The 24805-nt window shown below is 55.2% G+C and overlaps 1 protein-coding gene across 1 annotated transcript; it reads right to left on the reverse strand.

The window, feature by feature from the left end:
• On the reverse strand, nucleotides 1-23121 carry UBXN11 (UBX domain protein 11). Its single transcript, XM_058443673.1, has 16 exons — nucleotides 23079-23121; nucleotides 19206-19330; nucleotides 18967-19072; nucleotides 17857-17885; nucleotides 17095-17193; nucleotides 13994-14106; nucleotides 13469-13523; nucleotides 12961-13037; nucleotides 10240-10366; nucleotides 3406-3620; nucleotides 3049-3126; nucleotides 1979-2099; nucleotides 1757-1860; nucleotides 494-567; nucleotides 279-419; nucleotides 1-199 (listed from the first exon to the last, which is right to left on the reverse strand). Exons 3-16 carry the CDS (start codon nucleotides 19035-19037, stop codon nucleotides 1-3), a joined length of 1503 nt encoding a protein of 500 aa, XP_058299656.1. The 5' UTR covers nucleotides 19038-19072; nucleotides 19206-19330; nucleotides 23079-23121.
• Nucleotides 23122-24805: the final 1684 nt, after the last annotated feature.

Here is a 24805-nt window from a genome sequence, read left to right on the forward strand (position 1 = left end):
TTATTGGGGACTGGGACTGGGGCCGGGACCGGGACTGGGGCCAGGACTGAAGTTCGGGCTGGACTTCGGGGCTTGGCGTGCCCGCAGCAGCAGTGCTGCTTTGGGCACGAGGCCTGCAGCCTGCAGTGTGAGTGCATCGTCCTGGTAGAGGGTGGGCGGGAATGTGCTGAAGATCTCAAAGGCAGAGGCATCCATGGCCCTGGGGACCAGGCAGAGCAGATCAGGCTGGGCACTGGGGTCAGAACCCCTCTGTGGCCCCAGCCCTGCCCTGCGCCCACCTGGCCTGCGCTAGCAGAGCTCGCACGTCCCCAATGGTGTTGTCAGGCTGCATCATCAGTAGGAAGGCCTGTTCCCCATTCTCAGACTTGATGCGCAGCATGGAGAGCCGGGGTGCCGGCGTGTTGGGCGACTCCCGGCTCCTGCCCAGCCCAGAGGCCATCAGCACTGGGTGACCCAACGCCCCCAGGCCCTCACCTCCTCGTCCTGCCCTCACCTCTCTCGCTCAGCGGCCAAGGTGGGCGTCTCCACCACAATTTCCTGGATCCGGGCAGGCAATGGGCAGCAGTTCTGGAAGGTATCAATGGAGGGTGGACAGAGCCCTAGGCCCCATTTGAGTCATCCCCGCAATCCTTAGAGGGACACATCCTTGACCAGGGACAGATGAGACCAGTGAGCAAAGTGGGAGGGGGTGTTCTGTATAAACCAAGGCCACAGGAGAGGCAGTGGAAGGGGAAGAAGGTTCTGGGAGGCAGCCCCGTGGTTCCCCCCCAGGTAACCCCCCGTTTCAGTCTAATGGAGACAGAACCCCACACAGATGATGATCAGGCTGGAAGCCTACCCCAGCCTGGGGTCAGGGAAGGCTTCCCTCGGAAAATGACAACCGAGCTGTGACTGAAGGATGAGTGGGAGTCCTTAGAAATGGAATGGGTGCAGGGATATTCCAGACAGCATCAACAAAGATCCTGGGGTCAGGGAAAGCTTCCTAGAGGTGGCGACACATTTGGGCAACTGCCAGCATTATGTGTGGCTGAAGCTGGGGCGCAATTGGACTGGAAGGAAAAGGCTGGTGTGAGGAGGGGCCTGGCAATATAGGACGGGCCTTGAGTGCCAGCATAAGGAAGCTGGCTTTATCTCAAGAACCACTGGAACATTTCAACAGGGAAGGCAGCCTGGAGGATGGTCAGCAGGGGCAGGAGTGGCAGTGGGAGAGACACTCCCAGCTGTCTGGGAGAGACACTCTGGACCCTAGACTAGGGTGGTGGGTGGCGGGAATGTGGAGAAGGGATGCATCTGGGAGAAGTTCTGGGGGTGGACAGACCAGACAGGACTTAGCAATGTGTGGGTGAGGGAGGCAGAGGAGGCCTGAGAAACTAAGGTTTGGTGCCTTTCACAGGTGGACACCTAGGAGGAGAAGCAGAATAGGGAGCGAGGAGACAGAATGATGAGGGCCAAGGAGAGTCTGAGGCAACCACGAAGGGAGTACCCAGTACTGAGGTGGATATTTTGGCCTAGACCTTGATGGGGTGGCCTGGACTCTGACTTTAGCCCTCTTACAGCCAACCCACCTGCTTTCTGGGGCCCAGCCAGTGCCCTCACCAGCCTCACAGTTTCCAGGAGACAGTGGAGCAACAGCTCTGAGGGACTCATCAGGTGCCTCAAGCTTGAGCCTCCAGACAAGACACGGTTCTGGCTGGCTAGACCAGGGCTGGTGCTAAAGTTCCCCCAAGAGGGCTGGGGGAGTTAGCGTTGGCCTCACCTGCAAGGTGTCCCTGATGGGGCCCCGGATGTCAATCACCTCGCCTTTCCGGATCACAAACTTGGGGAGCCTGTTCAGAAATTTCTCAGCAGTCATCCTGGAGCCTGCAGGGACAGCATTGGGAACCGGGGCCCAGGAAGGACTGTGAGTGGTGGTGGAGCCCCCCTGGAGTTTGTTCTGCAGTCCCCCGGCCCCCTGGCTCAGCCTGGGGACCAAACTCACCTGGGTGCTCCTCCACCCTGTCCAAGGCCTTGTGCATCCGCTGCCTGCCCACCACACGGCCCTCGCCTGGGAAGGGGTCCAGCCCATCCTCCAGGTAGACCTGACTGCGCAAGTCACTCACCTGGCAAAAAAGAAGGGCGACAGCAGCGGGCCCAGCTCTTCAGCCCTTGGCCCCACTTTCATCCCTATTTGCCTAAACACAGGCCAAGGGTATGGTCTAATGCAACCCCCATTTTACATATGAGGAAACCCAGGCCTCAGGAGAGCCACAGTTCATACTGCTGTCATCTCCCTCAGCCCTGCTGCTCCTGTAAGCACCCCATCCACGCCAGCTGAAGCTGCAGTACTGACCCCTCCTTGGAGACCCCCCTCTCAGGAGCCTACCGTGAAGGCAGAGTGTGAGGGGGTCAGGAGAGGACGAAGCCCCTGCTTTTTTCCAGTCTGCAGCACAAACCATCATCGTACATGGAACCTCACTTGCCTCAAGGCATAGCTCCGAGGCCCCCACTGTGGCACGAATGCCTTAAACACCCCCTGTCATGACTCATGCTGTTTCCTGAGCGCTGGTAACACATGCTCCCTCCCTGACACACCCTCAGTGCGGCACTAACCCACCACCCTCTGGAATACGCAGCCGCAAGGGCTCCGGTGGTGGCACCTACCCGTGGGGCCAGCTCTACCTTGTCCTTGAGTCTTAACATCTGTCCCCTCTGCTTTGCATTTGTGGCTCACAGCACTGCCTCCCACCCTACCCAGATAGCTTCAGGAGACTTGGGGGATAGCCAGGCCACTTCTGCAGGGGCCCCAGGTTGTCAAGTTGTCCTGAAAGCTGGAGGCAGTGGCCCCGCAGCCGAGGCTGTCTCCAGGGTGCCAGCAGAGGGCGCTGCCTGCTGCTCTGTTTCGGGCCTCTCCGTTCCCTTCCCAGCCTGGCTTCAGGCTTATCCTCCTGAAGGGCATCAGACTGGGGTCCCCCAGGGAGTGCAGTGGCTTCCCCTCAGAATAGGAGGTCCTGGGGCGGCCCCACTCCCTTCAAAATCCCCAAAGGTGTGGTTTGAGGAGCAGCTCATTACCTTAAAGGGGACCCCATTGGGGTACAGTCGCTGGAGCTCTGAGGGAAAGAAGCCATCCAATATGTCTCGGAGGCAGCGCTGCAAGGGGAGAGGAAAAGTGAGGGGGTGGCCTGGGCCTTGGGCCCACCCTGCCCTGCCGCTGGTCTGGATGGCAGGCCCTAGATCCAGGGTCACCCAGTGCTGCACTCTGGAAACATTCAGAGTCCCAAGCCTTGGGAGAGGGGCCTCTGCAAGTCATGTGTGGGCCTGGGTGCCCCATGGAGGGCAGGCTAGGCCTAGGGTGAGCTGGCTTCATCATCCCCAACTAACAGTGGGCAGCAGGGACACTAGAGCACCACCCCCCAACACCGCTCCTACCTGTGTGGAGGGATCGTAGAAGGGCTGGAAGGGCCCGTCGAACATCATGATGCCATTCCGGTAGAGCTTCAGTGGGATGGGCTCCAGGGTACGCAGCCGTGCCCCACCGGGCACTGGTGTCACCTGGGTGTCACCCTCTACCACCAGCTCACTAAGATCCTGCAGGCTGGCCAGCAGCCTGTCAAAGTCCACCTCAGGGGGCGCCAATGAGTCCCCTGGCAAAGAGGACAGACACCTATGAGTCACCTCTCGGCTGTCGTGTCCCTAGCCTCTGTGGCTCCCTCCCAAGCTGGGCAGCAGTCTTAGTGTCTCCTTGACTGACTGCCTGGGGAAAAGGAAGGACAACACTAGATAATAACAGCAGCTGTCTTTTATTGAGCACTTATTTTGTGCTAGGGGTTTACTATCCATATTCCATTCCTACTTCTTACCAAGCCTATCTATAAAGGCTATAATCACCTCCATTTTTTTCAGATGAGGAAACTGAGGGTTAGAGAAAGTTACATGGCTTGTGAGGAACACAGCAGTAAGCAGCAGAAGCAGGATCTGATCCCAGATCTGTGTCAGGCACTGGGTTGGCAGCTGAAAAGCACAGGGCAGAGCTCCCAGCTCTGGATCAAGGCCTTCTGGGTTCAAATCCCAGCTCCTCCCTTCTATCTGTGTGACCTTAGGTCATTTAATGCTTGTGCTGCAGCATTCTCTTCTAGAATGGATGACAGTAGTATCTGCCTCCTAGGATAGCTGTAAGGCTCCAAGAAGTGACCATGTAAGAGCCAGCTTGGAACATGCACCCTGTCCGTGTTTGCTACTGTGCCCAACTCTACCTTGCACACATGGTCCTTACGCCATCCCTGAGACTTAAGGCAGGGGTAATTATTTTTATTTATTTGAGATGGAGTTTCACTCTTGTTGTCCAGGCTGGAGTGCAATGGCACAATCTTGGATCACCACAACCTTGCCTCCTGGGTTCAAGCGATTCTCCTATCTCAGCCTCCCAAGTAGCTGGGATTACAGGTGAGTGCCACCACACCCGGCTAATTTTTGTATTTTTAGTAGAGATGGGGTTTCATCACATTGGTCAGGCTGGTCTTGAACTCCCGACCTCAGGTGATCTGCCCGCCTGGGCCTCCCAAAGTGCTGGGATTACAGGTGTGAGCCACCACGCCAGGCTGAGGCAGGGGTTACTTAGATTCCATTTTACACACAAGGAAACAGGCCCACAGAGATGAAAAATGACTCGTCCCAAGCCACTCAGTGAGAGGAGGAACTGGGAAGGGAGCCGGGGCTGACTCTTAAGTGTGTTTCCCCCACCCATCTGCACCAGCAGGAGAGGGAGGTCAGAAGAGGGACAGATGGCTTTTAGGGAGGATGTAGGGACAGCTGCTGGCCAGAACAGATATGGGACAGACCTTAGGTTGTACAACTATTTCTGGGTCACAGACCCCTTTGAGAAGCTGACAAAGCTCTGGCCTCCTCTTCTGAAAAATGTGTGGCACATACAGCTGTGCACTGGCTTCAGGGGAGAATACGGAGTGCTGGGGACAGCCATGATGGATAACAGAGCAGAAAGGTGGAGGGCAGGTAGATGCTGGCTGCGTACAGACCAGGGGTCTGTTCTGTCATCTTTGATGGGACCTGGCCCCCAAGTAAGTCATCTGTTCGGGTGTGCCCTACAACACACCAGTAACTTTTGGGGCCTCGGAGAGGCTGTTTTTCAACAGGACAAGCAGGCTGCGGCAGGATGTGGGTCAGGGCTCTGGGGACCTAATTCCTTTCCTCTCAGTGGTGCAGTGGCTGTACCAGGGAGGTGCAGATGTGTTTCCTGTTGCTTTTGCAGAGGTGAAATGGTAAGCCCCAGCTGGCCTCCTCCTCTCCCCTACACTTCCTACCGTTGAAGGGGCTATACCTGCCCCCACCCCCTCCGGGGGTTCCCCCATAGTCCCTGAGATTCCCAGGAAAAACTCGCCTAACATAATGATACCAAGACACTATTTTCTTTTAACAACTACCTTAAAAACAAATAGGCAACCTAAAAACATAGCAGAATAGATAATCTCATACAATGCCTGCCTCAACCCTCTTTTTTTTTTTTTTTTTTTTTTCGAGAAAGGGTCTCCCTCTGTCACCCAAGCTGGAGTATAGTGGCACAGTCATGACACTGCAACCGCGGCCTCCCGGGTTCAACTGATCCTCCCACCTCAGCCTCCCAAGTAGCTGGGACCACAGGCAGGCATCACCACACCCTGCTAATTAATTTTTTAAAAAAATTGTAGAGACGGGGTCTCACTGTGTTACCAGGGCTCCGTCTTCTTTATAGATGGGGAAAGTGAGGCCCAGAAAGGTCAGATGACATGGCCTGATCAGACCAGACAGAGCCAGGAAGAGCACCAAATACACCAACTCCTAATTCAATGCTCCTGCCGCCTCCCAGGGCCGGGGGTTTTTCAGGCTGATGAACGTGGGTGGTTGACATGGGATGGCGTGAGACCAGGCAGGATGCCAAGAAACGACGAAAGGGAAGAGAGAAGATTGCCAAGAAAACGGCCATGGCTTAAAGAAGTAAAAGCAGGTGGCCCAGGCAGATGCTGGAATATGATAGAGTGGAGATGAGACCAGGGGCCAGGAAGAAGGAACCACAGCTCTGGGCAAACCAGCACTGAGACAATGAGATGGGAAGAGCTACCACAGCAGGGCCTTGTGAAGCCAGTGAGCCCCCACCACCCCACAAGGATTCAACTGAGGCCTGACCCGTGGATGGAGAGAGGTGCAGCTGGGGAGTCACACAGCGGGAGGAAGGTCAGAGGGCAAGTCCCAGGTCTGCCCTGAGCTAGCAGCAGAACTCAAATGGAAAGGCACTTCCTCTTTGAGCCACAGCCATCCTTTCTGTGCAATGGGCAGACAAGAACCCTGTACTGCCTGCAAGATTCAGCTGGTGAACCTGTCTGTAAATGACAGCCCTGTGCCAAGCGCCAGGAGACAGGCATCACCATTTCTGTTTTACAGATAAGGAAATTGGGCCGTGTGAGCTGTCACGCCCCAGAGTGGCTGGGCCACTAGAAGCAGGGTTGGATCCTCCTCTCCAGCAATGTCTGAGCACCCGTGCTCTGCTAGGCCCTGCCCATCATGGCAATGCCCACGCCCAGGGTCCTGCCATCCTCAGGCTCAGACTCAAGTGAAGAAGGCAAGGGGGCAAACGGCGACAATGGCATGTGTAAGTATCGCTGTGGGGGCTGTGGAGCCCAGAAGAGGGCCAGAGCCTACCATGCTCAGTGGAGAGGTGGCAGCCCCTCACTGCGCAAGTGCCCACGGCACCCCGGCAGCTCACGCGGTGCCGCTCTCCATGTGCCTGCCCTTGACCCTCAGGCAAAGACGGCTGCAACAGGAAGTGGAACCACTATTACCACACATCTGCAAGCCGGGCCCAGCTCTGGGGACTTTACTGCAGTCACTCTGCTCCTCAGAGGAGCCAGTGCAGGAAAGGAGGCCCTGCACGTCTGGTCCCCACCAGAGCACTTAACCAGCCTGTGGCCTGGCAGGATCTGAACTCAGGCCTGCCGGGTCCCACCTGCAGCTCTCTCTGGCCCCTGCCATTGAGCTACGCACCACCCTGTCCCCACCTCATCCTGTGCAGATGATTGTCCCAATGTGCTCTGATCATCCAAGCCTGGGCACACGGGCATCACAGCCAATCACATGCAGCTACAAACCCTTGCCCATGTGCCAAGCACTGGGACATGCATGACAACAGCTAGGTGACAGTGGCTGTCACAGTTTATTACCACATCCATTCAGGGGCCCTAGGAGCCCGTCAGCACGACTGAGGAGGAAATGAACTCAGAGGGGGTCAGCGATCTGCCGACCTGGGGTCTGACCCGACCTGAACCCTGCCTCAGCCAGAGCTTTTAGCCCCTTCCCTCAAGCAGAGCCCTCCCCACAGAGCAGCACAGCCCACACAGGGCAGTCAGGGTTTGCTGGCGGAGGTTGGATTTGCCCTGAGCTTCAGAGGAGAGGGAAGCAGGCAAGGCACTCTGTGGGGACAGAGCAGGAGCAAAGGCTGGAGGCAGAAGTGCAGGTGGGGAGGGGTCAAGCCAGGTGGCTATGGGGATTGAAGGGCAGGCCCAGGGGCAAGTCACGCAGGCTGCGGAGTCAGGGAGTCTCCAACCCAGACTCAGGAGTGTGGGGCTTGAGAGGAAGGAGGGAGGCGTGTGGGGTGCTGGCAGGGAGAGGTGGAGCCATGGAGGGAGGCAGGGACTGACTTGGGTAGGGGAAGTGGGGATTTCAGAGGGGGATGGGAGGGTGAGGATTCTCAGGGGAACAGGGAAGTAGTGAGGAGTGAGGAGCTCAGAGATGCAGAGGGTGGGGGAGAAGTGAGAACCTCAGAGCTGACCAGAGCTCTCAGCCCCGAGGCCCAACACCTGGCCCCAGTGGCGTGTGACCAGAGCAGGACTGTCTCTTTCATGTCTTCATGGACCCTGAAGCACCTGGCACAGCATCCTCTGTGACGCTGGCAGAGACAGGGGGAGAGTGAGCAATCCAGCCTGAGACCAAGCCCCTTCATGGCCCCACTGGCCCCCCTCCCTAGGAATCCCAGGCTCCAGAAAGTTTGATCACCCCCCTGGCTCGGCACAGACGGCCCCGGCTCACCCTCCACGGGCCTCCACCCCAGCGCCTGCGGGAGCCTCTCCAACAGAGGGAGAGCAGAGCAATCAGCCGAGTGTCAGGCCAGCAGGGGCCAGGCTGTGAGCCTGAGGCCTCTGGGCAGGAGCAGGTGGGCACCTGGGGAGAGAGGAACGGGGACGCAGGCGAGAGAGATGTCCCAGGAACAGAAGCTGCTAGCGACGAAAAACATGTCATTCATCTGGCAGAAAGAGCCGAATCAAGGCCCGCCCCCCGCCCCCATGCTAAAAAAAATCAAAAAACGAAGGAAGAGAACGCACGGAGGGACAACATATATGGCCAGGGCCTCCAAGATGGAGGGCAGGGTTTTTCACAAGTTACTTTGACTTGAGGCACTCAGAGCACAACCAACCAAACAGGGCAGAGTAGGAATCCACAGAGCCAGGTCCAGAAACCAGCCATCTGGAAAGGAGCAAGGAGGTCCCCCCTGGCCAGGAGGAAGGCTGCCCTGTAACAAGATGGCAGGCCTACCTGAAGCCTGAACCCAGCCTGCCACACAGGGCCAAGGGTGCGGCACTCGCGGGCCTCTGGCCTAGATCCCGGATACACATTCTCAGAGCACCTGCAGCCACCCAATAGGGCCTCACCTCTCACTCATGCCAGGGGTCCCTCGAGAACTCTCCCCACGACACCCACCCTGGGTTCAGTTAGAGCTTTGGTGTTGGAATGCCTGGGCCTACAGTGCCCTGGGCAGCAGGGACACACTCCCCTTCCTAGCATCACAGGGGCTGCACAGTCCCCAGCTTTGCTGTGTCCCAGGTGGACTCGGCATCTTTCCCGCAGCTGTGCTCCCTCGGGTTATCCCTGACTCCTCCGGTCCTCTCCCTCATGAAAAGACACCAAGGCCACGAACTCCACCTAAATCTCTCTGCCCATCCCTTCTCACCATCCCCACCCTCAAGCTGGGCATCATCTCATCTTCTGCCTCGGTGACCAACTGCCTTACAGTGGGCTGTCAGCCTTAAGTCTTGCCCCTCTTCCCTCAATGAGTCCACAGACTCCCTGAGTGCCTCCCTTTACCCATCTGTGAAATAGAGTAACTCCTGGCCCCTGTCAAGGCTATGAAGATGCTGGCAGGGCACAGTGGCTCACAACTGCAATCCCAGCACTTTGGGAGGCTGAGGCAGGAGGATCACTGGCATCCAGGAGTTCAAGACCAGCCTTGGCAACGTAGCGAGACCTCGTCTCTACAAAAAATAAAATCAGCTGGGTGTGGTGGCACGTGCCTGCAGTCCCAACTACTCAGACAGCTGAGGTGGGAGGATCGCTTCAGCCCAGGAGGTTGAGGCTGCAGTGAGCCAAGATTGTGCCACTGCACTCAGCCCAGGCAAAAGTGAGACCCTGCCTCAAAAAATAAAAATAAAAATAAAGAAAAGAAAAAAGAAAATGCTTTGAAAGCTGCAAATGGCTGGGTGCGGTGGCTCACACCTGTAATCCCAGCATTTTGGGCTGCCGAGGCGGGAAGATCACGAGGTCAGGAGTTTGAGACCAGCCTGGCCAACATGGTGAAACCCCGTCTCTACTAAAAATACAAAAATTAGCTGGGTGTGTTGGCACACACTTGTAATCCTAGCTACTCAGGAGGCTGAAGCAGAATTGCTTGAACCCGGGAGGCGGAGGTTGCAGTGAGCCAAGATTGTGCCACTACACTCCAGCCTGGGTGACAGAGCAAGACTCTGTCTCAAAAAAAAAAAAAAAAAAAAAAAAAGACATGGTAGGGGCCCACAGAACCAGGTGGATTCCGAGGGCCATAAGCGAACCTGGAGAGGGAGGCCAAGCCTGGGAATTTGGGAGCAGCTTCCAGAACAGAGGATCGCTTTTTTTTTTTAACGGCAACAGCTTCTAGATTGGTGGCATTCTGCAGACTATGTAACCTGAGGCAAATGAGGCCTTGCGACCTCTCGTATCTCTGGGTCTCTGACAGACGAGCAAGGAGAGCAGAGGGGGACCGCGGAGAAGTGGGCCAGCAGGTTAAGCGGTCAGTGATGGAGGCCGAGGCTGCTGCCCCATCATCTCAGGGGCAAGCTGTGGGCTCTCAGGGCGTCTCGGGTCAGGGGCCCGGGCATGAATGAGATAGGCCTCTGGGGAGCTGCCAGCAATAGCAAACTGTTGGAGAATTCCTTTTGAAGAGGGCCTGGGGCGGACGCCCTGCTCTACCTGGCTTCCAGAACTTCTTGGCTGTCATCCAGTCCCTCTCGCCATCCTCTGAGACTGTCTTGCTCTCTGAGTCCTCCTGGTCCATGGGCTCGCCCACCCACTGCAGGCCATAGTCACTGAGGAACCGCTGTGGGAAAGACGGGGGAGATGCAGGGGCACCGTCAGCTCAGCCTCTTCCCAGGGAAAGACAGCGTCAGCCCAAAGCCCAGCCTCAGTCTGCAGGCGACGGGGCCCCCAGAGCTGACCAGACAAAGGGATGAGTAGGGGGATCTTGCCATTTCCTGGCTGTGACCTTGGAAAGCCACCTCAGCCCCTGGAGCCTCAGACTCCTCCTCCAATAAAATGGAGATGACGGTTCTTGCCACATAAGCTTGTGAGGAGGGCTCAGTAAGATCACTCAGGTCAGCGCCCGGCCCATGCGAGGGCTGGGTCAGGTCAGCCTCCTTGGCTGCAGGAATCATGTGGCCTGGCCCAAGTGTGGGAAGGAGGCAGGGCTGAGGGATGTGAACCATGTGCCAGCCTCCCCAGGGCTTGGCCGCATGTCCCCTCTGACACAGGAAACTTCTGGACTGTCTACATGTCCACACTCCGACTTCTTTTCTCAAGCCACCCTAACCTGGCTCCATCGCCATACCTCTCTGAAACTGCTCAAGGTGCTGCCACCAGCAACCTAACCTACCCGCTGCCACGCGCATGGGCACATTTCTGTCTTTATCTTTCACCATCTGCTAGTTTTCCTCCCATCTCCTGGGCTGTTCCTTTCCAATTTCCTTCACCGTTTCCCCTTCCTATCCAACACCAACTCGTGGGGGCCCAGCTCCATCCACACGCTCTCCCAAATATATACGACAGAACCCAAATTTGTATTTATGCGGATTTCACTCGCGCTCCAGACTCACATTTCCAACCGTCTACACTTGGATGCCTAATGGCTGTGGCTCTTGCCCCCATTTCAAACCTCTCCCACGCCAGGTTTTCCTGTCTCCAGAAATGGCACCCCCTCCACCTGGGAATCCTCTGTGGCCCATGCCTCCAGGATGACCCACAAGGCCTGTGGTGTCCCCTCCAATGCAGCCTGGAACCCATCCGCTGGACTCCATCTGCTGCCACCACCCTAGTTCAAGCCACCGTCATCTTTCTCCTGGACAATCCGGAGCGGCACCTGCCTCCCCCGTCCTCTCCTCACCCACACCACCCACCCCCACAGAGCAGGGTGGTCTTTTTGTCAGGCCACCTCTCAAACTGAAGCCTTCCAATGGCTTCCCATTTTTTTGGGACAGGATCCAGCCAGCACCACGGGCGGCTCCAATGTGATGAGGCCCCTACGACCTCTTCTCTTTTCCCGTTCTTCTCCTTCCTCCACACAGCCACCGACCACAAGCCAAGTTACGTGGTGGGAAGTGGCACCTTCCCTGTCTAAGGCCTGGATCCTCTTACCCCATTCCCCTCCTCACTCACCAGACATCATGCCCAATGTCACCCCCGCAGGTGGTCCCCCAACTTGCCTCTGTGGTGTCACCCATTTCATCAAGTCACAGCACTCTCTGTACTTGTGTACCTGTGTACTCGTTTGTTCCCCTCCCCACAGACCGGCAGCCTCATGCAGGCGGGGGACCGTGTCTGTCCTGGTCATGCTCTGCTCCGGGCCTGCCCCAAGAAGATCCTCCAGATGAGGCTGTTAAATGACTGAAGTGATAACTGTGTGGCGGAGACGCATGCAAGGGCACTCATGCCCCTGCCCCAAGGCTCTGCTGCAGCCCTCACCGCCTGTGGCCACTGCTCAGGGACAACCGCAGGTATGAACAGCTGGGAGCGGGAAGGGCTCTCAGCTGCAATGGGAGGTTTGCTGCCAAGGTTTTAAATTAGATTGGGACTTTGGAAACCAATTCTGCATGGAGAGGGAGAGAGGCTGAATCCCAGGAAGAACTCCTGGCAGGGCCCATGCGTGCCTGGGACCCTTCTCTGTGCCTGGTGTCCCTCTAGTTCCCTTGCTGTTTGAATGGCTGTGTGAGTGGGGGAAAGAAAGGTGACTGGGGTCACTGAGTCCCCAGTGAGCAGAAGTCACAGCCAGAGGCAACAAATTGCTTAACCAGTTCAGTGCTAGGTCCTGGGTGCACAGTGACAAACAGGAGGAAACTGCTCCCTCCTTCGTGGAGTTCAGAGTCCCACAAGGGAAGAGAGATGAGGCACTGAGAAAGCATGGGATGGAAAACCTGCCTAGGAGGCCCAGGGGATGTGACTGAGGACAGTGAACTGACCTGGGGGAAGTGGGGAAACATTCCAGCAGAGGGAACAGCAACAGCACGGCCCAAGGCCCTGAGGTGGGAAGCAGCTCCATGAGGTCAAAGAGCCGGAGGAAGGGCCTCATGGCTGGAGGGGAGAGTGGTTCAAGCTAAGATGAAGAGGCATGCAGGGGCCAGCCCGCAGGGGCCACAGTGAGGGCTGTACAAGTCAGTTCAGTGGGAGCCATGATGTCTGCTAAGCAGGGGAGAGGTATGTTCAGAGAGCCCAAAAGCAGGGGTGTGCCCCAGCCCCAGACACCTCCCTGGCTCTTTAAAGTCTGGGCAAGTCCTGGGTAGGGAAATGCAGGGCAGAGCCCCTAGGTGGGATGTGACGAGGAGAGGCCCACAGAGTTGGGCTCGGACCCAGCTCCTGAGGAACGTGCCGTGAAGAGCTGGGGACTGCTGGCTGCCCGCATCCCCCGGGGCCCACCTCTCTCACCTCCATCTCCCTGACCTGCCGCTGCAGCTGCACGCACATCGTCTCCAGTTCCTCCTGCCGCTGCAGGGTTGCCTCGGCTTCAGGGAAAGACAGGGACAGGCTTCAGCTGCCCCAGCAAGACACTGCCAGGTCACCTCTGCCCTGAGGGTCATCTGGAGAAGCTGTTCTGGGGATCCCCCAAGAACTGCCTCTTGGCCCCCCACCTCTCTGGCCTCTCCTCTGACCCCATGGCGGTGCCTTGATGGGCCCTAGGAGGCTGCCACTCCGCTCAGAGCCTCCTGTCCTCCACATTTCAGACGGGACTCGGTCCCCTGTAGGAGGGCATGGAGTGACTCCAGCACTGTCCTGGATATGCTGCAGCCCCTCTGTGGACTCAGCTGTCCAGACCCTACCAAGCAGTCAGCTTGATGCTCTTGATGCCAGAAGCCATTGTGAAGCTTCCAGGAGCCCTGGGCCCAGGGGAGGTGCCTGACTGGGGGTGCAGGTCAGCCCCCCAAGAGCCACCTACCTGGGTGTGGCCGGAGGGTCTGCACCAGGTCCTCCAGGGCCGCTATCTTCCGATCCTGCAGCATAAGACACAGGGTGAGCACAGGGCCTGAGCTTCCCAAAGCCCTGCCCAGACAGGAAGCTCCAGAACTTTGCCTACGTTGGATGCTGGGGAGCAGCAAGCCCTTGCCACCCTTTGGCACTGCCACTTCTCCTGGACCTCAGATAACCCCTGCAGTTCCTCTGAGGTAGGGAGAGGTGCGGCCCACACCTGAGGACCCCCGCATCTGAGGGTGCCACGCTCTGCTTGGCAGTCCACTGTGCCACCCAGTCCAGGGTCTACCGGGTCCTGCTCAGCTGAGGGGAAGACCCCCCCAGCCTCTCGGCTCGGGTCACAGGGACCTAGATCAGGCCCAGGCCACACCTGTTCCTCAAACTGGGCAGGTCGGTGGGGAAGATGGTTCTAGAATCACCCGCCCTAGTCCAACTCCAAGCCTCCCCAGCCCAGTCCCTCCACCTCTCAGACTGGCCCCTGGCCCTGTCCCACCTGGAGCCCCACCTTGGACAGTATCTCATCAGTCTGGGCCTTCACCTGCTGCTCCAGGTCCCACAACTTCCTTGTCATGGAGGCCATCAGCTCCGAGTCATGGGATGCAGGGACTGCCAAGTACACAAAGTCTTTAGAGCCCAGACCTAGAGTCGAGGCTGAGTTGTGGGGGTGCAGGGAGGAGGATAGGGGTCCCAGGAATGGAAATGAAGGTACTGACAGCAGCTCCCACTGGCATCATAGGAACTGTTCTAAACACTTCATGTAGATCAACCCCCTGTAATCCTTGAAACACACCCAAGAGGTAAATGAACTGTTTTAGGAAACTGAGACACAGAGGGATCAAGTAATTTGTCCAATATATACAAGGAAGTGGTGTAACATATGGGTCACATCACTCTGAAGCATTGCCAAAAATTTCACCCTCAATCTAATCGAACCTCCAAATCTAGTGTCCAGTTGGTAGGCAAAACGGCAGATAGAGGAGTGAGGCAGACACCCCACAGGCAAACTGCCAGACAAAGCCAGAATGTGGGGCGTTGTAGAAAACAGTAGCCAGGATCGGGCGCGCGGTGGCTCACGCCTGTAATCCCAGCACTTTGGGAGGCCAAGGCAGGTGGATCACTTGAGGCCAGGAGTCCGAAACCAGCCTGGCCAACATGGTGAAACCCTGTCTCTACTAAAAATACAAAAATTAGCCGGGCGTGGTGGCGGGTGCCTGTAATCCCAGCTACTCGAGAATCGCTTGAACCCAGGAGGCAGAGGTTGCAGTGAGCCAAGATCGCACCACTGCACTCTAGCCTGGGTAACAGAGTGAGGGGCTCTGTCTCAAAAAAAAAAAAAAAAGTATGAAAACGGGAAAAAAAGAGAAACCTACAGGAAGAAGCAGGCCTTTTCCTTTTCTTCTCCTAAATACTGTCCTTTCTATGTATGAAGCAGGAACCGCAGCCATCATCTTACAACCACATGAGGCTGACATGTCAAGGCAGGTTCAGTGGAAAGATGGAGAAATCTGAGCCCCTGATGATGTCTTGGAGTCACTGAATTAACACCCCTGGAGCTGCCTCTTTAGGATTTCTTTGCATGTGGGATAACAAAACTTCCTTAATGTTCTTGGTTGAGGAAGGGTTTTCTTTGACTTATAGTTAAATGCATCTTAATTGACAAACAAACATTTGGGAACTGTCTACACATGGAGTGCAGGTGAGCTCACTGGGGCACAGTGGACACAGAGGAGAATCCAGGCCAGAGGAACATCACATTGAAAAGCTGAGGGCCCGGGTGCGGTGGCTCGCACCTGTAATCCCAGCACTTTGGGAGGCTGAGGCGGGCAGATCACTTGAGACCAGGAGTTCGAGACCAGCCTGAGCAACATAGCAAAACCCTGTCTCTACTAAAAATACAAAAATTAGCCAGGGATGGTGGTGTGTGCCTGTAGTCCCAGCTACTTGAGAGGCTGAAGTGGGAGGACTGCTTGAGCCTGGCAGGTCGAGGCTGCAGTAAGCAGTGATTTGCACCACTGCACTCCAGCCTGGGCAACAGAGCAAGGCGGTCTCAAAAAAAAAAAAACACTGAGGCAAAAAAGGAGGTGATGATGACAGCTAAGAGACAGAGCCTAGAAGCAGAGGGTAATGGGAGGGCCGCAGCTTGGTGCCTAAGAGTTTGGTGGAGGTCCTGAGAAGGAAGGAGCAGTGGACAGTATAGGACACTGCTGGCAGAGAAGTAAAATAAGACAGGCAAATCCTCATCTGTTACCTTGGTAGGGACAGATATTGGCTGGGAGAGAGGAGGGGATGACAGGGGGAAGCAGGGAGAGGACACCTGGAGCTTTCAAAGAAAGAACCCGGTTGCCATGGTTACTACTGAAAGTGACCTGGCTGGGTATGGTGGCTCATGCCTGTAATCCCAGCACTTTGGGAGGCTGAGGCAGGAGGACTGATTGCGCCTGGGAGGCTGAGGTTGCAGTGAGCCATGATCGCACCACTGCACTCCAGCCAGGATGACAGAGCAAAACCCTGTCTCAAAAAAAATAAAATAAAAAAGAAAGCTGGCCGGGCGCGGTGGCTCACGCTCGTAATCCCAGCACTTTGGGAGGCCGAGGCGGGTGGATCACGTCCTGGCTAAACACTAAAATACAAAATGGCGGGATGGTGGGCCTGTAGTCCACTATGGGGCTGAGGCAGGAGATGGAAAAAAATGCTGACCCCAGCCAGGGTATAGGAGATCTTGGCTTTGTGGTGAAATGGCCGCGGAACCTTAGGCCAGGCTCTTCCTGTCTCTTTTTCCACCTCAATTCCCTCCTCCGGTAAAATGGAGGGCCTGGCGGAGGATCATCAGGCCCTTCCCTACGGCTGGCCTCCTGATGGGCAGCCACCACGCTGAGCACCTCGTGTGACAAGCACTGGCCAGGGGCCTTCCACCGAGGAGCATCTCATCGAATCCTCCCAACACGCTGCCCTCGCTGTTCCCATGCCCACTTCACAGAGGCGGCCTCAGAGACAGAGAGACGCGAAGTTGCTTGCTCAAGATACCACAGCTAGTGAGCTATTGGAAAGTTCTAACCTTATCCCCAGCATTCCCAGATCCCGCCCAGCACTCTGCACGGCTCATCCCTGCCTGCCCATGTCTCCCCTTTTCTCAGACCTGCTAAATCCCCGCTCTGGGAAGCCACCCTGATTAGCCCCATCCCACTTTAGGTGCCTCCATGAGCTCAGCATTGCCACAGCCCTCTGCCAAGCTAAGCAGACTGTCTAGGCGACTTTGGGCCTTGCCAGAGCCCTGCAGAAGCAGAAAGCTGAGCTCTACCCTCAGGCTCTTCATCCCTCTCTGACCCTGAATCCTGAGCCCACTGATACCACACCTGGTAACTACAACCACAGCCTGGCCTGGGGCTGGGGCTGGGCCAGGCCTCCTGAGCTAAGGGTGGGGCTTGTGTGGCTTTACGCCAAGCCAGGTCCCTGACACGATCAGCCAGGAGCGGAAGCAGCTGCCTCAGACCAAACAGGCGAGAGAAAGGGCCATGCCTCCTCCCCAGGCCTTGCCCTTTCTCTGGGGCCCCCTCCTGCAGCCAGGACCCAGAACCTTCGGGCCTCTGCTCTCACCTTGCAGACTCACAGGGGCCCCTATGCCGCCATAGCAGGAAGGGACTGAGATCTTTTCTTCTGAGCCACGCCCATCACTCAACATGTCCACCTCATCTTCTGCAGACAGGGATGCCTAGGTCACCGCTCTGGGGCCGAGACCCAGAGGAAACTCACGCCCTGGGCCCTGGCCAGCATGACACGGCCTATGCACTGTGCCCCAGGGAGTTTGAGGAGAGAGATTTCACAAGGCTGGGGAGCAAGGATCCAACCAGAATGGGGCTGTTTTGGAGTTCTTCCAGTCCTGCTCCCAGGGGGACCGGCATGGCCAATGCCATGGTAGGGCATTGGGGGACAGGGACCCAAAGGCCTGAGCTACAAGAGTAGGGTGGCAATGTGCGGACAGGCCTCCCAGGAGAAAAGGCTGTCATGCTGGAGGAGGCTGGAGGGGGAAGGGGGGCTGGGATCCAGGCCCCCGGGGCTGGGTAATCTCTTGGCCCTCACGTGGTTTCTAGGCACACACAGGCCAGTCCCACAGTGGGTCAAGGGGTTCAAATGTGAGTGGCAACATCTGTGCCAAAGTATGGGGCCTCCTAATCTGAGAGCTTCCAGGAGGGAAGCACAGCCCTCAGGGAGGACAGCGTGGAAGCTGCACACAACACGGTGGAGGCCGCTGCTCCAGCTCACAAGGGCCTTGCTGGTGTGACTTCTCTCCATCGGTCCGACTGTAGGAGGTGCGAGCACAGGAGAGGCAAAGAGGGCATGAGGGCGGGGCACACTTACCATCTCCATAGATGCGGATTCCTCGCCTCCTGGGAACCCAGGCAGGAAGAAGGAAGAAATATAAGTTAGGGCCCCTGGAATGATACTAGGCATAAGGCCCTGGGCACCGGACTTCAGCCAAAGCTCAAAGAGATGGAAGCAGGGCCTCTAACTCCTGAGGACTTCCAGCCCCAAATCCCAGCCCCAGCCTGGGGTGAGACAAGGGACAGGCTTCGAGGTGTCTGACTTCGCCCAGTGGAGAGGGATGGGGAAGAGGTGAAGAGCAGAGTCTTAGGTGGGAAGACTACAAGGCTTGCAAAGCCCGTGAGCTCAGCCCCAGCTCTGCTCTGCAAAGGCTGTGAGGCCTGTTGCTTAACCTCTCAGAATCTTCTAGGCCTTAGAATGACTCAAAGTGGGGCCAGGCGCGGCGGCTCACACCTAGAGTGCTGGTAATTCCAGCACTTTGGGAGGCCGAGGTGGGCAGATCACGAGGTTAGGCGATCGAGACCATCCTGGCTAACACAGTGAAACCCGTCTCTACTAAAAATACAAAAAATTAGCCACGCGCCTGTAGTCCCAGCTACTGAGGCTGAGGCAGGAGAATCGCTTGAACCCAGGAGGCACAGGTTGCAGTGAGCCAAGATCATGCCACTGCAATCCACAGCCTGGGCGACAGAGCGAGACTTGGTCTAAAAAAAAAAAAAAAAAAAGACTCAAAGTGGTATTCCAAAGAGCAAGAAGGAAGAGAGGTAAAAAATGTTTTGAAAACATGAAAGTGCTAGAGAGATGTAAAAGATTCCCTTTACTGAACCCCACACAGGGCCTGGCCCAGGATAGGTCCATAGACCATCTGTGTTTGCAGAATTAATCAATGAACAGTGAATGAACAGATGGGATGCCCAGCCACTCCTACAGGGCCCATACTTTACTAAAAGCACAACCCAGTTTATGCTTAGATCCCAAGTTGGGCGCCCCAGAAGAAGGTATAAAGAAAAAGACAGTCGTCAGGGAAGGCTATGTGGCCCTTCTTTGTATTCCCCAAGACACTAGGAGTCATTGTCCTCTGGCCATGGAAGGATGGAAGAGGATACAGGGGCGGGGACAGAAAGACTCCTGCGGCTGGCTCCTTACCCAGGATTCACAGGCTCCGAGGGCAGGGGCACTTTTCGGGTCTTGCTAAGGGAGGCCAAAGGTGAGCTCATAGTTCTACTTCTAGAATCCAGCTGTCAGGAACTCCCTAGAGGAATGCAAGAAGTCAGCCCTTGGGGACAGAGGGGACAGACTCAGGGCTCCAAGCTCAGGGGGTAGCCTGAAGTTTCCACTTCCCTGGCTACTCTTCCTAATGGGAAGCACTGTCTAGGCAGCAGTACCTTTTGCCTCTTCCACTGTCCCCACAGAGGTTTCTGGAAGTTTCTGTTATCTGCCTGCTCCTCTGGGTATACGGCTCTCTGCTCTGAACTGAGAGACCTTTGGCCTGGTGGTGCTTGGGAAAGGACTGTGAGGGTGGGATGGGATGCAGAAATTAGTCAGAAGCCTGGAACTTTCCCAAACTTAGAGCCTGAAAATGCTACTACCCAGGAGGCTGCCTGTCCATCAGCCAGCTGGGTGACACAAAGCCCAAGTGTCTCCTTCCCTCCCACCAGAAACCAGGTGCCACTCCCAACATCTCAGAGCCAGAGAGTCCAACCCACAGGCAGGATTCAATCAAGACACAGTCCATGTGGGCTGGGCTCGGTGGCTCACACCTGTAATCCCAGCGCTTTGGGAGGCCAAGATGCGTGGATCACCTGAGGTCAGTGGTTCGAGATCAGCCTGTCCAACATGGTGAAACCCGTCTCTACTAAAAATACAAAAATTAGCTGGGCGTGGTGGCATGCTCCTGTAGTCCCAGCTACTTGGGAGGCTGAGGCACGAGAATCGCTTGAACCCAGGAGGTGGGGAGGTAGCAATGAGATGAGACTGCACCATTGCACTCCAACCTGGGCAACAAGAGCAAAACTCCATCTCAAAAAAAAAAAAAAAAAAAGACACAGTCCATGTGACACCAAGGTTAAGATGCCAGGTTTTGCCACTCATGGAGTAACCCATCCTCAGTTACTTTTAGTATAGAATGGGGGTAGTAATAGTACTGGCACAGGCAGGGTTCTGAGCAGATTCAGAGATAACAGAGAAGGTCTAGCCCAGCACCAAGCTCAAAGGAAGCACTGAAAAATGTGAGTTGGGGCTGCTGTTGTTTTTGCTGTTGCTGCCACATAGGAGGCACTCGTAAATGTTAGTTTCCTTTCCTTCCCTCTTCCTTCTGGAAAAAGGAGTGCACCTGAGGGACATAATCGAAGGCTACTACTCTATTCAGTAAATGACCTCAGGTGATCCGCCCGCCTCGGCCTCCCAAAGTGCTGGGATTACAGGCATGAGCCACCGCACCCAGCCTGGACCAAATTTTTTAGGACAAATCCAAGGAAGTTCCACTTTGAAGATGTCTGGTTCTGGCCTCAACCCTACTTCTGAAGTCAGTCAGCAAGGGAATCCATGCTGCCTGGAGGCAGCCTCCAATGCCCTCACTGCAGAGTCTGAGAATCATGCCCTGCCCCTTCCTTGGAAGGAGCCCTCCTCAAGGATCAGGCTGAGTTTCTTCACCCCCACAATCCAGCCTCCCAAATCTGTCCCCACCCTGCCCCAGCCCCTGCCCTATCTGGGCAGCCTCACGGGTTATATGGCCAAGGCTCCCTTCATTAGTTCCCATGTGCTACCAGAGAGATCTTCTTAAAACATAAAGCAGGCCGGGAGCGGTTGCTCATGCCTATAATCCCAGCACTTCTCACCCACGGAAAAAAATTCAAAATTCTTGCCAGGCACAGTGGCTCACACCTGTAATCCCAGCACTTTGGGAGGCCGAGGAGGGTGGATCACCTGAGGTCAGGAGTTGAAGACCAGCCTGACCAACGTGGTGAAACCCCATCTCTACTAAAAATACAAAAATTAGCCGGGTGTGAGCCGGGCGCGGTGGCTCACGCTTGTAATCCCAGCACTTTGGGAGGCCGAGGCGGGCGGATCACGAGGTCAGGAGATCGAGACCACAGTGAAACCCCGTCTCTACTAAAAATACAAAAAATTAGCCGGGCGTGGTGGCGGGCGCCTGTAGTCCCAGCTACTCAGAGAGGCTGAGGCAGGAGAATGGCGTGAACCCGGGAGGCGGAGCTTGCAGTGAGCCGAGATTGCACCACTGCACTCCAGCCTGGGCGATAGAGCGAGACTCCGTCTCAAAAAAAAAAAAAAAAAAAATTAGCCGGGTGTGGTGGCGGGCACCTGTAATCCCAGCTACTAGGGAGGCTGAGACAGGAGAATCACTTGAACCCAGGAGGCGGAGGTTGCAGTGAGCAGAGATTGCGCCATTGCACTCCAGCCTGGGTGACAGAGCAAGACTCCATCTCAAAAAAAATTCATAATTCCTTGATATAGGTGACCTGGTCCCTGCTTATGTCTCCTGACCTCATCTCCCATCTTGCTGCCTCCCACACTTGAGCCACCTGAACTGCTAGCAATGCCTCAAATGCACGTGTATCCCCCCTGCCTCAACCTCAACCCCCCCATTCCCAGAATGGTCTCCCCACTCCTACCTGCACCCTTCCCTTGGCCAGCTAACTCTTTTTTTTCCCTTCAGTTTGTTTTTCACTTATATTCTAGCTTTTTATTTGAAAATTATTATAGATTCACAGGAAATTAGAAAATAGTACAGAAAGATCCTTTGTATCCTTCACCCACCTCCCCTCAACACTTTTTGTTTTGTTTTTTGAGATGGAATCTCGCTCTGTCGCCCAGGCTGGAGTGCAATGGCTCAATCTCGGCTCACTGCAACCTCCGCCTCCCAGGTTCAAGCAATTCTCCTGCCTCAGCCTCCGAAAGTGCTAGGATTACCAGCGTGAGCCACCACACCTGGCCCATCTCTATAATTTTCTTACTTCAAAAAAGTTACATAAATGGAATTATACAGTATGCAACCTTTTTCATAAAATGGCTTTGAGATATAATTCGCATATTTCACCTTACAGTGTAAATTTCTTTTTAGTATATTCACAGAGCTGTACTACCATCACAATTTTAGAACATTTTCATCAGCCTAAAAAGACCCTGTACCCTTTAGCAGTCACCCCCCACCCGTTTCCCAGGCAGCCTTAGGCAATCACAAATCTACTCTCTGTTCTATAGACTTGCCCACACTGCACATTTCATATAAATGGAATATATACTAAAATATACTAAAAACGATTGAAATTTACACTTTAAAGGAGCGAAGTATGTAATACGTGAATTATATCTCAATAAAGCTGTCATGGGGGAAAAAAAAACTCCTAAACCAAATCCAACATTTTCGTCAAACTCACTTCTTCCCATTTCCCCCTTCTTAATGGGACCCCATCACCCAACCACATTTTTCTCTCCTTCCTTCCCTCTTAACGCCATCTTTCCTCTTACACCAAACCCTGCAGGTTAAACTCTCTCACATATAGCTGCCCCTTTCCATGGCCACCGTCGGCCGTCCTAGTGGGACCCTCACTGCCCATTCTGAGGGCTGTCACGTGGCCCCCAACTGACTTCCCTACTTCCAGTGTCACTCCAGTCCAGTCCGACACATTGTCTCCACGTTAATCTTCTCCCAGATTACAAGGGCCCCTGAGGGCAAAGGATGCATTTCCCTGTCCGTCTGGGGGGACTCCTGAAGGCAGGGGCATGTCTCTTTCTCCTTCAGATTAGGGAGCCCGGAGGACAGTCGCCTACCTCCTTCACTTTGGGGCTTCCAAGGGCAGGACTGTGACTACCCCTCAGGCCAAAAGCTCCTTAAGGCAGAGTTGTCATCCACTTCAGACCTGGCTCTGAGAGCAAAGCTGTGTACCATGCCTCTACATCTTTGGGACCAAACTCAGTGCTGTGCTTGACTCGCAACATTCTTCTTCACACCTCCTCTGCCTATCCGTCATCCCCAGGGCCCAGAGCTCTGGCGGGGACACGGTCCGGCCCGCTGCCAGGACTCCCTAATGCCCCCAGGACGCGCTCAGGGAGCGACGTCTATCACGACCTAACCCAGCCCTGGAAGCCGTGGCGCCTCCTTCCGCCTCCACGCGTAGTCATGGTAAGCAGGGTCCCGAACCTCTCCTGTGGGAGCCGCGGAGCTCGCAGGCCCTCGGGGCTCGGGCTCCAACCTGCGTGGGGACTCCAGGAGCAGAAAGGTCTTAAGCCAGGCTCACCACGCAGGGCTGCTAGCCGTCCCGCAGCGCCGCCATCTTGTTGTCACGCGGTTTCCTAGGCGACCAGGACCCGTGCACTTCTCATTGGCTAGTTTGAGGGAGGCCTGAGCAACCTGCAGACAGCGAAGGTGCATATAGTCGCCTGTGCTGGGATTCTATTGGCCCACAGAGTCGGTATTCTTCGCGGGCGAATCCCACAATGCACAGCTCTGAGCGGGCTCCTGGTCGGGGCTGGGGGGTGGGGGCGGTTCGTTCATACCTTCACGTGCGGGAGGAAGGAGCCTGGGATTAGGTTAATGAAACTGCTGGCTGCCTCTGGACCTGAATGTGTGATCCCGACAGTGCCGCTATTTTGCTAAATTGATCTTGTGGGGGGGATTATCCCTCTTAGCTTATTTCCCCATATGATCAGTGTTGTAACACGAAGTACTGTAATACTTCGCGGAGGCTGCTTTGAGGATGGATTGCAATGATGCAAGTACTTAATAAATGTTTCTTAAATCTGAGTTTCTGTGACAATTCCTTGACCGGATTGGCGCCCGGAAGGGAGGCCCAAATTCTAGTTCCCTTGTGTAAGAGTTGGGTAAGACAATTTCCCCTCCCTGAGCCTCATCTGTAAAACTGTGTTGGATTAGACTCAGTCACCAAAACAGCTAAAGGCAGTTAAGAGCACGAACTTTGGGATTAGGAGTCCTGGCTCCTTACTGTGTGTTCTTGGGCACTTTATACACCTTAGTTTTTTATCTGTAAAACAGTGATAATACCTACCCCCACTGGGTTGCCGGGAGGATTAAATAAGGTAATGCAAAGTACACGATTTTAAAGGGGAAAGCCGAAACAGAAACACCTGTAGAGAGCACTTTTTCAAAACCTTTCCTGCTGTTAATCATCATCATCATCTCTCCACCCTTTCAGCTGTGATGGTCTGGGAGTTTATGATTTCTGATCTCAGGCACTCACTTCTTTGTGCCCAGGTTCAAAAGCCCTTTCTCTGCACAACACAAGACTGTTTTGTTTTTTTTTTAATTTTCCGTTTGACTTTCTAGCCTACCACATTCAGGGATGGGTAGACTCTGCTCACTGCAACATCCGCCTCCCAGGCTCAAGCCATCCTCCCATCACAGCCACCAGTGTAGCTGGGACTACAGGTGCGCACAACAACGCTCAGCTAGTTTTTGTATTTTTTTGTAGAGACGGGGTCTTGCCATGTTGCCCAGCCTGGTCTCAAACTCCTGAGCTCAAGTGATCCGCCCATCTCTGCCTCCCAAAGTGGACGACATTCTTTATATGCAAATTGGAAGCTAAAGAGAGCGACCACTACTGAGTGCCTTCCAAGTACCAGGTGGTAACAAGAAATTTACAGATGAGGGCTGGGCGCGGTGGTTCACGCCTGTAATCCCAGCATTTTGGGAGGCTGAGGCAGGCGGATCATCTGAGGTCGGGAGTTCGAGACCAGCCTGACCAACATGGAGAAACGCCGTCTCTACTAAAAATACAAAATTAGCCGGGCGTGATGGCGCATGCCTATAATCCCAGCTACTCAGGAAGGCTGAGGCAGGAGAATCGCTTGAACGTGGGAGGTGGAGGTTGCGGTGAGCTGAGATCACGCCATTGCACTCCAGCCTGGGCAACAAGAGTGAAACTCTGTCTCAAAAAAAAAAAAAAAAAAGAAAGAAAAGAAAAGAAAAAAGAAAAAAAGAAACCGATGAGAAAACAAGCTCAGGGTA

The sequence above is a fragment of the Hylobates moloch genome, unplaced genomic scaffold, assembly GCF_009828535.3.
Source record: "Hylobates moloch isolate HMO894 unplaced genomic scaffold, HMol_V3 SCAFFOLD_9, whole genome shotgun sequence".
Classification (NCBI taxonomy): Eukaryota; Metazoa; Chordata; class Mammalia; order Primates; family Hylobatidae; genus Hylobates; species Hylobates moloch.

Excerpts from the sequence above, each read along its gene's own strand:
- UBXN11 (XM_058443673.1), bottom strand. The coding sequence starts at position 19,037 with ATGAGCTCACCTTTGGCCTCCCTTAGCAAGACCCGAAAAGTGCCCCTG. Across the intron at positions 17,194-17,856 it reads AATCCGCATCTATGGAGATG|AAGATGAGGTGGACATGTTG; the intron begins GTAAGTGTGCCC and ends CCCTGTCTGCAG. Across the intron at positions 420-493 it reads TTGGCCGCTGAGCGAGAGAG|GAGCCGGGAGTCGCCCAACA; the intron begins GTGAGGGCAGGA and ends TGGGCTGGGCAG.